At 42.9% G+C, this 13593-nt stretch overlaps 2 protein-coding genes across 19 annotated transcripts; one reads left to right on the top strand and one right to left on the bottom strand.

Moving 5' to 3' along the window:
* The first annotated feature begins 77 nt into the window (after positions 1 to 77).
* On the top strand, positions 78 to 7086 carry TMEM97 (transmembrane protein 97). The gene is made up of 3 exons (XM_016119156.2): positions 78 to 287; positions 4720 to 4864; positions 5737 to 7086. The coding sequence occupies exons 1-3, from the start codon at positions 159 to 161 to the stop codon at positions 5994 to 5996; spliced, it is 534 nt and encodes a 177-aa protein (XP_015974642.2). The 5' UTR covers positions 78 to 158; the 3' UTR covers positions 5997 to 7086.
* On the bottom strand, positions 5891 to 13487 carry IFT20 (intraflagellar transport 20). 18 transcript variants are annotated; one of them, XM_016119157.2, is made up of 7 exons: positions 13347 to 13487; positions 10845 to 10908; positions 10319 to 10558; positions 10031 to 10159; positions 8792 to 8877; positions 8055 to 8158; positions 5891 to 7606 (listed from the first exon to the last, which is right to left on the bottom strand). In XM_016119157.2, the coding sequence occupies exons 3-7, from the start codon at positions 10443 to 10445 to the stop codon at positions 7525 to 7527; spliced, it is 528 nt and encodes a 175-aa protein (XP_015974643.1). In that variant the 5' UTR covers positions 10446 to 10558; positions 10845 to 10908; positions 13347 to 13487; the 3' UTR covers positions 5891 to 7524. The 18 variants fall into 18 exon arrangements, with proteins under 18 accessions (XP_015974643.1, XP_015974644.1, XP_015974646.1 ...); XM_016119158.2 differs by having other exon boundaries at positions 10319 to 10537; XM_016119160.2 differs by having other exon boundaries at positions 10319 to 10477.
* Positions 13488 to 13593: the final 106 nt, after the last annotated feature.

Here is a 13593-nt window from a genome sequence, read left to right as displayed (position 1 = left end):
CTCCTCTGCGAGCCAATTGTAGCGGCCGGCGCAGCCCTCTAGGGGGCGGGGCAGGGCAGGCACCCGCCGCACAAGGGTCGGATGACAACGCGCGGGCTCTTCCTACGTCGTCTGTCCCGGGGAGCGCAGGCTTTGCTCTTGTCGCGCCCAACGAACGGATGATGGGGACACCGGGCGTCCGGCGCGGCCTGGAGTGGCTACTGGGGCTCTACTTCCTCTCCCACGTCCCCATCACCCTGCTCTTGGACCTGCAAGCCGTGCTGCCGCGCGAACTCTACCCCTTCGAGGTGAGGGCGCCCATGGGCCCTGGCCGCCAGTGGCCAAGTTTGAGGCCCCTCCGCGTGCTGCGGTTGTGTCCTGGTGTCCCAATGGCTTTCCTTTCCCTCCCGCCTTCCTTAGGCCCTGCTGGTGATCCAGCTCCTCCTTACCCTTCAACTCGAGGGTTTTGTCTATCCCAGACTTTTTCCCCAAGCTGCAGGGAACAAAACATTGTTCATTGTAAAAACACTTCGTCCCCTGGTGTGTTTAAGGCTCTTACACCCCACCTCTAGTCAGTTGTCAGTATTTGAGGGAAGTGTCCTAGATGAACCAGTGTTTAAGTCACATTGAATTTATCATTGTGTTTCTTGGAAGAACTTTAAAATACCATCTAATCCCGAAAAAAATAATTCAAGTAGAATTAGATTTGTCCTAGGGACATTCGCAGATGGTCATTACTTCAAAATCAGGATCCACCAACTTCAAAAGCTCAGAAGTAAATGAACAGCTTTTCAGATTATCCCTTTTAATTGGGTTCTAATAAGAATGATCACCTGAGTAGAAATAGAAGTAAAAAGCCTTATTTTCCTGGTGGTTGGAAAGCATTCTTTACCTCAAACTTTGCTTTAATGCTCTGTATCTTAGAATATTATTTCCTGAGTCTTTTCACGTATGGACCCTGTGTAACTTCCTTCCAGGGAATTCATGTCCTCAGCTCTGTTCTCCAATCCGTCTGTACTTGCCAACAGTACCATAGACTAACTTGTCAACCTATAGATTTGATTTTGTCTGTTTCTTTTCAAATGCTTTGTATTTTTTACATTTTATTATTTTATTTTCCCCTTCCCCCCTCCCCTCTGGTAACCACTAGTCTATCGTCCATGCCCATGAGTCTCTGTCCTGTTTCAAATGCTTTTTCTTAACCTGAGGTCCATGAACCCCTGATGGTGAATGCAAAATTGTGCCTAGTGTTTTCTGAAAGGACAGTCTATAGCTTCCATCAACTTTTCCAGGAGTCTGACCCTGCCAAAAAGGTAAAGAGCCACTACTCTACATTGTACCCCCACTCCACAGTCTTTTTTTGTTTGTTTGTTTCCAAATTGAAGCATAACTGGGAAGACCTCTGACCTAACTTTTCTTGGGAAAAGGGTAGGTAGTGTGTGACTCGAGCACTGGTCTGCAGACGTGAATTGGGTTATTCCCAGATTTGCATGAGTGTCATGGGCAAGTTAGGACTTTGTAGTCTCAGTTGTCAAGACAGAGTTGGGTTGAATTATAAACTCAAGCAAATACATGGTGTATTTGAGTTGGGTTGAATTATAAGCTGAAGCATATACAGTATATTTCTTTCCTGTTGCTGCTGTAACAAATTACCAAAAACATAGTAGCTTAAAACAACACATTTATTCCTTACAGTTCTGGAATTCAGAAGTTCAAAATGAATCTTGCAAGGGCTGGTCCCTTCTGAAAGTCTTAGGAGAGAATCTGTTCCTGGCCTCTTCAGTTTCTGGTAGCTGCCGGATCCCTTGGCTTGTGGTTACATCACTTTAATCTCTGCTTCTGTCATCACTTTGCTGCTTTTTATTCTATAGTCCCATCTCCTTCTGCTCTCCTTTTATAAGGACACTTGTGATTACACTCAGGGCCCACCAGATAACCCAGGATAATCTCTCCATCTCAAGATCCTTAATCACATCTGCAAAGTCTCTTTTGCCAAGTAAGGTTACACATTCCAGGATCCAGGGATTAGAATGTGGACATCTTTGGGAGCCATTATTCGGCCTACCACACAGGCCCAGGTAGTACGTACTTTTTCTAAACAGGATGTCAAAGCTCTGCATTAGCCATTAGTTGCCTTGAAGAAAGGAGAGCCATGTCTCTGTGGTTTTCAAAGTCCGTGTAGCCAGCAAAACTCAGGCAGGCTGCCTGTTTATAATCTGTGAGGTTATGATCCCTTTAATACCAGACAGATATGTTACTCCAGGGTATTCGAGACTTAACAGCTGTTATTTTATCCTTTCTGAATGTGCCATTCCCACAAATCCTTGCTTACTACTCACAAAATACAATTAAAATGTGTCCAGCACCATAAAGTTCCTGTTTAAATTTATATGTTTGATTTGGTAAAGCTTTCTCAGATTTACTTAATGTCAGCTTGTGCTAAGAGGTCAAGGGCCAATGCAAGCAGGATCTGGCTAGAACGTAAGTAAGTGTGTGTATGTGTGTGTTGCTGATGTGAAGGCATTAGGAACATGGGCATCCTGGCTTGGACGGCCTGTGTCTCTAGTCACTCTTGTTGCCCTAGAGTGGGGACTGATGGTTTTCTTGCTTCTCTTTGGGGAAAATAATAATTTTAAAAGCCTTGAGTTAGTCTCAGATTCTCTTTGAAAACATGCCAAAATTTAACCTCTGTTGTTTCTTCCCTCAAATAGAAGGACATTTTCCCAAGAACTAAAAAGCTTATGGAGATCACATAACGTTTGGGCTAAAATTTGCAAATTAAATATCTTTCTTGGCTTGCACCAGATCAACACTTGGAAAAACTCTAACTATGAAACAGTAAGAATTTAGTTTGGGATAGAACATGGAAAGGATGGGAAGATTAGAACATGGGAGCTGGTTGGAATTACTTCTGTTAAAATAAGGAAAAACAGGTGAGCATCTAGGTCTGAAATCAGTCTGTGCAAAATTGTTCACCTCCTGCTTTAGAGTTCCATGTGCACAGGCCAGGGGAATATTTTTAATAGATAACAATGGTAAGTTGAGTCAAATGTGACTCAGGTATAAATGGAAATTGTTGTTACCTTTAGTTGGTCTTATTACCTAATAAGAAAAATTCTTATTAATAACCAGTTAGTTGCATGTGAGATTTGAATAGAATTGAACTTCTCCAAATACGTATTAATTACATTCAACTAAGTAATCTTTATGTGTTAACCATTGTTTTGAAGATTGTATGTATTAATTCATTTGATCTTACCAACAGTGAAGTACTATAATTGGGGAACAAGCTAAGTGAGATTAAGTGCTTTTGTCCAGAGCCAGCACTCAGAGCCAGGCACTCTTGCCCCCAGGTCCCACACTTTTTACTCTTCTGGGGACCTGTGCCTTGCCTTCTAGCCCTCTTCTGGCACCAGGTGGCTATTGTGTGACTGTGGCAAGTGGTTAGGTTCTAATTGATTAATACAAGAACTGGATGATTATTTTAAATTTTGCTACTCTCATCCTGCAGTCCTTAGATATTACAGTGGCAGGAAGCTGAGGGTATTGCCATGAATTTAAATTTCAAGTCAAGTACAAATTAGAGATCACTTGATCAGTAAATTGGTTATCTAGCCAGAGCCTTTCTGAAATTATTGTGCTAACAGAATGTTTCTGAATATTTGCTTAAAGCTCACTTGCACCAGTGAGGCCTCTAACAATAGTGAGCCTTTATCTTGTGATTAAAAATTAACAGGAAAAAAAAAAAGAAAAAAAAATTAACAGGAAAAATATCTTTGGATTTTCCATTGTAAGCTAAATTTTATCTTGAAAATTGCCTTTATCATAATAGAAAGACATGTTTGGCTTTGGAGGCAGGAGTGTCAAGACAATGCCATCTCCAAGAGCTTAGATGCAACAGACCTACAGTAGTCCACAGAGCGTGCAGAGTCCCTAGACCTTGGGCTCTTAAAAAAGCACAAAATGGGCAGCTTGAAACCCTCCTTCCTTCCTCTGCCTGTCAGCATGGATCTGTATCTTTTGATATGAGGGCGGGGCCTAATCTAGAACTGAGACCACAACCTCAAGCTCTGACATAGCCTAGAAACTATATAGTTTGGAGTTGAGGCAGTTTGTTCTAGATATCCTACTGGTCTAAAAAAGACTTGAGAACTAGGGAGGTTAAGAATGATGAAGAACTTAAGATTTGGTGATTAAATTGTCTAAAATTGCATCCTCACAGAGGTTCCCTTCCACCACCACCACCCCCCCCTCAAAAAGGCAAACTCAATTCATTTATGTATTTGAGAAAATGTGGCCCTCAGAGCTTGGTGTGCAGTTACTACTGTGAAAGGACAAATGTCAGGATGGTTTTCACATGTCATTTCTTTATAAAGAATGACTGTTGACAGACATGTCATATTCGTGTGTTCATTCTGCAAGCTAAGAGCCTACTAAGTGCCAGATGCTTTTGACAATGGGCTACATATGTATGAGTTATCATGGAGTCACAAACACATGCCGGGTGGCACAAAGGGCCTGGAAGAGCTGAGGAAAGCTTCTCGGAGAAGATAACATTTGAGTTAGAGCTAGTGAGTTTTTATTAAATGATCATCTAGCCTGCATCACAAAAGCCAGCTGGGTGTGCCATCTGCTGCCAAGGGGGCACTGAGGAATGACAGACTCTTCCAGTGGGTTGGAGCTGCTGAGCCTATCCTGCCAGGTGTCTGTTGTATTCATTGTGATCTTTCTTTTTTCCAGTTGAGAAACCTGCTAAAGTGGTATGCTGAGGAGTTCAAAGACCCTCTGCTACAGGACCCCCCAACATGGTTTAAGTCTTTCCTGTTTTGCGAGCTTGTGTTTCAGCTGCCTTTCTTTCCTATCGCAACATATGCCTTTTTCAAAGGTTAGTAATTGGTGGGGAAATCCCATTTTTGCTCTGAAATTAGGTCTCAGAAATCTTTTGGGAAAGTATCCCTAAGGGAGAGGGTGGTCGTTCCTGTAGTTTGTGTGAGGGTGATTTGGGATCGGGTAGCTCCTGTAAACGGACACTAACATGGGTATGTGGCAGGCTGGGCTGCATGACGGCCTTTGCCAATTGGGAATCTCTCATATACGTGAAACCTGAGGCTAAAGATTGAACTTGTTGCTTTTAATTGGGGTTTTTTGTTTTGTTTTTTTTACTCGCAGAATTTCTTTTATCATTGGCTTTTATTTTTCTGCTTTAGGTAGTATCATACTGGCTTATGAGCAGTGGCATCTAGCTAATTCCTAAAGGGCTTCTTATTTAAAAACAATTCTTACAATGTCTCAATATGATTAATGCTTTTATAGAGCAGGTGGACATACCAATGTATGTGGCAACTAAGCTTATACAGCCTATTTCCCACTGGAGCCCTGCAATCCATCTCTTGGCAGAATCTGTTGATCTTTTCACCTACATATACCACAATTACTTAACAGATGCTGCTGGCAGCCCCCCTGCCTTTGCATTTAGACCTAACAGGTTTAACTGGTAATGGCCGTTTTACTGCCCTAGTTTTTCTAAATTCCAAACCCTACCCTTGCTTTTTTGGCTATCACTGTGCTAGGGCCCCAGCTGTCACCTTAGTTCGTTCAGTTAGGAAGTATTATAACATATCTGATTTTCCATTTATTTCCACTTGGAAAAGGAGGTAGAATGATTCAGCTAAAATAAACAGGCAGAGAACATCATGGGCATCCCTGGAGTCATGAACAGAACTAATATTTATCTCTCTCTTCCCATGACAACTTCAGGAGGCTGCAAGTGGATCCGCACCCCTGCAATCATCTACTCAGTTCACACCATGACAACTCTAATTCCAATTCTCTCCACATTTCTATTTGAGGATTTCTCCAAAGCCAGTGGTTTCAAAGGACAAGGACCTAAGGCTTTCCACGAACGGCTAACCCTCATATCTATCTATGCCCCCTACTTTCTCATCCCTCTTGTGCTTCTCCTTTTCATGTTGCGGAGCCCCTATTACAAGTATGAGGAGAAAAGAAAGAAAAAATGAGAGAAATAACAATTGGCCCAAGGAGAGATGCCCAGAAGGCAGTTTCCTATTGGACCCAATACAAAGAAAATTGCTCAGAACCCTTCATGTCTTCGGTAGCATTTGAAACACCAGCAGCAACACACAAGAGCAAGACACTGGCAGGAGCCACATCAAATCATCACCTTCCAAGGGTACTGGCACAAAGAGACCGATCACCTGAGGATGGGCAGAGGGGTATGGCCTGGTTACAGGGAAGTGGCACCAAATACTTCAGTGTGTGCCAAAGTTCCATTGCAGGATTACTAAAAGCAGGACCAGACCAGAAACTGGATAAACTTCCAAGAAGCATGGCCTGCTTGGCATGTTCATAACCCATAGTATACATGTGACTAAACCCTTATCACACTCTGTTCCATATCGCTAATCAGCAACATGAATAGGGAGATGTTTCGGGCATTTTTAAGTTTGAAATTATGCCTCTTTAAAATTTAGTAAAAACTATCATGTTTTCTTGCTCTCACCCCTGGGAGAGGAGGTAGTGAGAAAATGTTCTGCAAGATGTTTAAAGTTAGTTTTCCTTAAGGTTCAGGCCTGGCATGACTTTCAGTCAGAAATGGGTTAAACTGGACAGTGTTTTGTCTGTCTTAAACAGTTCGTCCCAGTAGGGGAGATTTTTAAGTCTCCTTGTTTAGCCTCTTACAAAACCTTAGTCTTATATATGTATCTTACAGACCACCTGACAGAAGTCACTTACTCTGAAGTCTGGTGTCTCGAAGCTAATCTGGAAGTGTGCTTCCTACTGGATAACTTCATCCTTCCTAATAGTTTAATCATGTCTTCTCATCTTATTCTTCAGTCAAAGTGGAGGGACAGTGGCCATGACATGTCTAATGTGTGCATATAGGGCACTTGGTGTTCCATTAGCTTTCTCTAAATTCATACACAAGGCCAACGCAAAAACAAAAAAGTCTTGTACACACACACAGATAAAAGTAGAAACCACTCCCAGTTAGCTCCTTCTCTTTGACTGTTCTGCTCACAAGCTGTATTGCTCTTGTTGGGAGTAACACCTGACTCTTGTCTGGTCCAAATAAAAGGTAGCTGCTGACCACTGCCTTGTTTGTTTTGTAGACTAGGGCCTAGGGAGTCCAAGGTTCTTTTTCAAGGGGTTAAGTGTACACTTTAAGGGCACCAGGAAAAGAGGTAGATAAGCCATTTGAAAACAATAATTTATTGCTTTTTCTTCCAAAGCTTTGTGAATTTACCAAAAAAAAAAAAAAAAAAAAAAAGTTTACAGACTGCTCAGTTCAGACTAAGAATGCAATAACCTGGGCCACTAGTCACTGGGTGCTCACCAGATACACACTGACGTCTGAAACAAGCACCTCCAGATTTGTTTTATCACCTTCAGAGATGCTATATTCCTTATACAACATCTCACATGACGTACTTGGGTCATTAGTCACTGGAATGGTACAGAGGTTTTTTCTGTTTTGTTTTTTGGGATTTTTTTGGGTTTTTTTTGCCCTCCTATAAAATTTTCAGTTCATTTTTGAAAAATAAATTGGTCAATAAATTCATTTTGTTCTGCTTCTACTTTACACAAAGCTTCATATTCAACCCGATACCTGCAAAACAAAATTGTTAGAAGCCCTAAAAATGGATGAAATAAACCATGAATTTAATTCTTCTAGAGAAGAACATAGGTGGTTTAAAAGAAATTGTCAGAGTTCAGAATGAAGTTAGGACAAGAAAGAAAAAAGGCGCAAAGCCCAGCCTAAAGCCACCCATGAAAAATCTCCATCCCTGAGATGGTCTTTTCCTTTCAGATTGCCAGCCAGCCAACTTTGTGGGCACTTGCTACCTGAGCTTTCATGCTTTCAAACTACTACAGGTGATTTAATATTAACAATTTTTCTATTTCCTTCCTATCAAATTAATTTTATTTTTTAAATCTTCAAATTAGGATGACAAGTGAGAAACTATTCCTGGGAGAACAATGATGAAGAATAAGAGGTGACCATTAAGGAAAAATAGAATAGCAGAGTAAAGAACTTGCTTTATGTAATTGCTTACCTTTCAAGCTGCATTTTCTTTTCTGCTATAAGTGCTTGGAGTTGCTGTTGTTGGGCTTCTCTCTGCTTTGCTATAGATTTGAGCAAGTTCCGAGCACCAATGGCCTAGAAAAACAGTATTGCCAAAAAAGGTCATGGCTTCGTTAAAACTCTTTGACATTAAGTCTACAATGGGTAAGGGTCACTTGGCTATCTCACTGCCCAGCGGGAAGTAGGTTGAGCCCCAGAGCTTTGGGAGTAAGGAGGATTAATCTCATGATCCCAAAGTACCTGATGAAAATTAGACTGCAGTTTGAGGCAGATCTAGGAGTATCACCACAATCTGGTGCACAGGTATTCAGGGGCCCGTCTGGTGTATCACTCAGCCTTGTGTCCTTTACCAAGTCATCTATACCCTGCCCTTCATCATTTATAAAATGAGGATAAAACCATCTATCTCAGTGACAATGTAAATATTAAAGGAAATGATGACTGAAAGTATTGGCATATAAGCTCAATAGTAGGTTAATTGGACCAGGAATTGTTTTTTTTTTTTAATTGAGGTATAACTGACATATAACGTTTCAGGTATACAACATAACGAGTCAATACTTGTATAGAAAATGTTATTTAAAATCTTGTTTTAATTAAATAAAAGAATCACCCCATGCCAAAAAAAAAAAAGTCAAGGCAGCAGAAGAGAGGCTAGTGAACCAGGGTCCCAGGCCAAGATTTAGACAAAACACATGCTGATCTTACTTTCATCTTCTCATTTTCTGCTTCTTTTGCAAGTTGGTCAACAAGCTCAATTAAACCACCAACTATTTTCTGAAACTGGCCGATTTCTTTTGGAGAAAGAAAAAGGAAATGTTTTTATTTTCTCAGTGTCATCACTCACCCCCAGCATTCCCTTGTAGCGAGCGGGCAGGACTAACTGGCCCTTATAATTTGTGTCAGAACAATTTGGTACCTGCTGGCCTAAAGTCTGTCAACGTTAGGCTGAACCTAGAGACAGGTGGCTGGGTGCCCAGAGCTAGACTCGGGGATACCTGGACCTTGTGTCCCCACAGAGCCAGCTCCTGATGGGCCCATTCTGTGGATGAATGCCATCCTACTTTCTCAGGAGTGACAGGAAGCACAAAGGGTCACATTCATAAAAAGACCACCTCAGGACAAAATTGCTGCCTCTTGACTAGCCACAGTTAAGACACTACAGTTAGTGGTGGGGTGGAGGCTTTCCACCTGTGATCAGAGCTAATAAAGAGCTCAAAGCATTTAAGTGCCTAATCTCCCACTCCATTTTTCTCCGTATCCTCGGGTGTGGTGGAACCTCATTCTACCAAAGAGTAAATTAAAGCACGGAGCGGTGGGAGGACATTCACACAGCAATCACCAGGCAAGCTCTCTCCATAGCCCATAGTCCCCAGAAGGCTCAGAAATCCCTGTTGGAGCTAGATCTGCTCTATACTCACTACCACTGGGCTTGCTTGGCTGCTGGGACAGGTGGCATCCTCGATATCTCTAGTTAAAAAATTATTTCATGGAGTTTGTTGAGTTGCTTCTAGAGACTCCAGTTAATCAACTTTCACTCCCAATAATGGCAAGCCTACCATTGAGAACACTACTTCTCCCAAAAAATCAAATCATCAGTACATAACTCTATTTCCCACTCCCAAGCCATAGTTCTGTCCCCATGAAGTTTAAGGTTTCTGAGAGTAAAAAACTCAAGGATGGCATATCTCAAAAAACACCCTCCTCTCTGCATTCCAGTGTCTGTTTTGATTGGTGCTCCATGTGGGACCACATGAGAGAACTTAAGAAGAGGGCAGGTAGACAAGATGGGTGGCACATGGGAATTCAAAAAGGCCAGGCTCAACATCCAGGGAGCCAGCAGTTCCATTCCGACATGGCCAAGAGCAGCAGTCGGTAGGTGGGTGTGGAGTACAGTGGGACTAGCTCAAAGTTGAGTGGCAACATGTCTCCTCAAATGACACTCACTGTCCACGAAGTCCTTGCACTCTTCCTTGAGCTCTATGGTCTGCTGCGTAACTTCTGGGTCCAACACTCGCAGCTTGTTCAGTTCATCAAAGTGCAGCCCTGCTTCACCCAGTATGTCCTTGGCCATAGCTGTAAAGAAACAAGCCCCAATCCCTGATCATTTCCCAGCCAGCCAAAGAAATGCCTGCTTTCAGCCCAGCCCCATTCCTGCCCACAGACACCAGTACCCAAAACCCAGATGTTCCAAAGGCTCCCCCTTCCCTCTGCCTCCATCTCTCTACGCCTCACCTGTTTCCCTTCTGGCTTCCCTAGAGAAGACAAGATCTGCACTGAAGGAATGACAGCAGCAGCCAGGAGTTGTGTCACAGGAGCAAGGGTCAGGAAAGAATAAAGTCCAGTTGCTTGTCATAGGCATCGTTTATTCAACACATATTTCTTGAGTGCCTACTACATGCCAACACTGTTAGATGCTGAGGGTACAAAGATGAGTACAACATGGTGCCCACCCTGGAGGAGCACATAGTTTAGCTGGAGGAAGACAGACACGTAAACTGAAAAATTATTCCATGATAAGTGCTTTTACAGAAATATTACTAAAGTGTTGAAGGAAACAGCAGTTAACGTGGGGTAAAGGAGCTGACATTTGAACTAAGTTGTCAGCCATAAGCATATTTATTTATCCCCAGTTATATACCCAAAAGGACATGAAAAAGCTTTTCAAATACAGTACTGAAATAACACAAAAGGCAAGTGAAAGAGAAAATCTGAGTGAATTAAAAATTAGGGTTAAAAAAATAAGAAGTAAGAATATTACCCAAAATGTATTCCACAGGATACTGTACACTTGCCTGAATCGGGAACCAAAGTTGTGTCAGTCTCTAACAGAAACACAAAAAGGAATAAAGTATCAGCAACTACGTACCAAGTAACGAAGTCAGGGAAAGGCATTCCAAGCAGAGAAGACAGCATGAACAAGAGCCTGAAGTCACTGAAAAGGCCTATCCTGCCTAGAAGATGAAAGGACGGGATGGAATTGGAAAAGTCGGATGGAGTCACATCAGAAAGACCCTGTGTGCCAAGCTAGTTTAGGGTTTTTCTGTAGTCAAGAGAACCAGCAGAGAGATTTTGTCCCTTCCCAGGCCACCTTGCATTCCCAGTCCACAGGATGTCCCATTTTGGGGAGGAAACACTGAAAACTCACTCTCATTCTGGCTTAGAAATGATGACATAAAAATTGAGACCACATGCCCTGGCTAGAAATGGAGGCAACGCTACTCAGGTCTAGCCATTGGCTGCTATACAAATTCAAAAATCCCAGGTGTTCCAAAGACTATAGCCACCTGGCCCTACACCAGCCCTTCTCTCTAGTGTCACCTCACCCAGCCTCACCTGTTCCCCTTCCAGCTTCCTTAGAGTTCTGATCTGAATGGGGTGATTCTGGGAGTGACTGCCCAGAGCATGTATATCATAGGACGATTTATGGTTAAAAAAGAATTAAGTCTTACTATTGCCAGAACTGATTTTCAAGAGAACCAGAAATCTAGTTTTATATATGGAATCTGATTTTTAAAGGGAAATATCTAATTTGAAAATTTAAAGAAAAAAAATACCTCCAATACTGTGTGGGCCATTGAAAATTTAAAGAAAAAAAACACATCCAATACTGTGTGGGCCAACTAATGCATGTCCATAGGCTGTCTGTATACAACTGTGGCCCAGAGCCCTTGGTCTAACTGGCATCCACTGAAATGGGCTAGCATTTTAATCATCCAGAGCTTCCTAATAATTGGGCTTTTTAAAAAAGATTTATCTTCTAACTTGTTATATTTATATACATAGTCTGAGCATTTAACACCTACTGGGTGATTAATCAGACCATTGCTCTAGAAAGCTTCAAGTAACCCGTAAGGAGCAAACATCTGCTTCAACTCCCACTCCCTTCCCTGAGAGCATGTATTTATTCGAAAGCATCTACTGAGTCCTTGCTCTCAACATATAGTAAATAAAATGCTTTAATGCTTTAGTTCCTGACCTCTTGACAGACAGTAAACAATCACAAACTGTGGTAATAATATGAAGAAAAGCATGTGATGTTAGATGAGGCTCCAGTAGGAGGACATAATTCTCATGGGGGCCTTGGTGTCAATAAAAGCCTTCTGAAAAAGTGACAATCAAGCTGAAACCTAAAGGATGTCCAAAAGTTTGTCAAGCGGAGCAGAGAGGAGGCATTCCAGGCAGAAAGAAAAGCACATGTGAAGATCCTGAGGCTATAAGAAATCTAACACATTCCAAGAACTGAAAGGCTAATGTGGTTGGAACACAGCAAGGGGAAGCATGGAACAGGGTGAGTGAGGCTAGACTGGGAGGCCAGAGCTGGATCATAGAGGGCTTCAAAAACCCTCCTGGATTTCATGAGTGATGGGCAGCCAGTGGATTCTCAACAGTGTCCTAATCTGATGTGCCTTTTGGAGAGATATCACTCTGACCCAGAACGAAGAATGGATTGGAGAGAACAAGAGAGTGGAGCTACAGCTATCTTGTTCATCAATGTAACCCTACCATCTTGCATGAGCTTGCACATAACTGGTATTCAGTAATTGTTTGTGGAATGAAAGGCTGAAAACAGAGAAGGCTATTACAGAAACCAAGGCTTAGAGCTGAAGAAGTGTTCTAATGTGAGATGTTTCCTAAGTCGAATCGGTCGGACTTACTAAAGGATTGACTGAATGGAGGGCTCTGGGATGGGCGAAGGAAAGACTCAAACAAGATTCCCATGTTTCTAGCTTGAGACAACTTTATGGCTGGAAGGAGTAGTTAAATGAGATGGGTAAGACTAGAGACCGAGTGGAGAGGGTTCACAGCAGACTATCAGATTCTCTCTCAACTCCTACCACACGCACATATCTGATCATTTGAGAAACACGGGGCATAAAAGCCAGACCGAGCACCCTGGAGATAAAAGCGGTGACACTCTCTCCGCTCCTGGCTCTCCCAGATCCATTCTAGGCACTAGGAGCAAGCTCCATCCATGGGTGTGGAGAAAAGGGAATGGGCAGAAAGTTAGGAAGATCTGGGTGATGGAGCTGACTGTCTTCACTACGTGAACTTCTTGATCTGATCTGCACTTTGCTCATAAGACCTTTGCAAGCATCAACGCGTAAAGCTCCAGGCCCAAGGGTGTAAAACTGCTCCCTAAAGTCGGGCGGAATTCCTACGTTTCTTTCGACCTGGAACTGCCTTTCCTCAGGGCGTGGGCCTGTCCGGTTCGTCTCACCCCAGGTCCGCCCGCGTCCCCCGACCCGGAGTCACGGCCTACCTGCCGACCGCGTAGCGGCGGCGCGCTGTGCCCCAGGTTGATGTCTGTAGGAAGATTCTTTCAGCCGTACCTATCCCGCCCGCCTTAGCCGCTGCCACGGCTACAGAACCTGTTTATACAGAACGTCACTACCTGACACCGGAAACACTTACACCCACCTAACCCGCAGATCCTGCTGGGAAACAGAGGCCGGAGAAGAGAGAAGGCTGCCTACAAGATCCAGAAGTCTTTGCACCGGAAAGGTTGC

This window comes from Rousettus aegyptiacus, unplaced genomic scaffold, assembly GCF_014176215.1.
Source record: "Rousettus aegyptiacus isolate mRouAeg1 unplaced genomic scaffold, mRouAeg1.p scaffold_m13_p_6, whole genome shotgun sequence".
In the NCBI taxonomy this organism is placed as follows: Eukaryota; Metazoa; Chordata; class Mammalia; order Chiroptera; family Pteropodidae; genus Rousettus; species Rousettus aegyptiacus.
The sequence above is the reverse complement of the archived record's forward strand: the minus strand, read 5'-3'. Positions and strand labels throughout refer to the sequence as shown.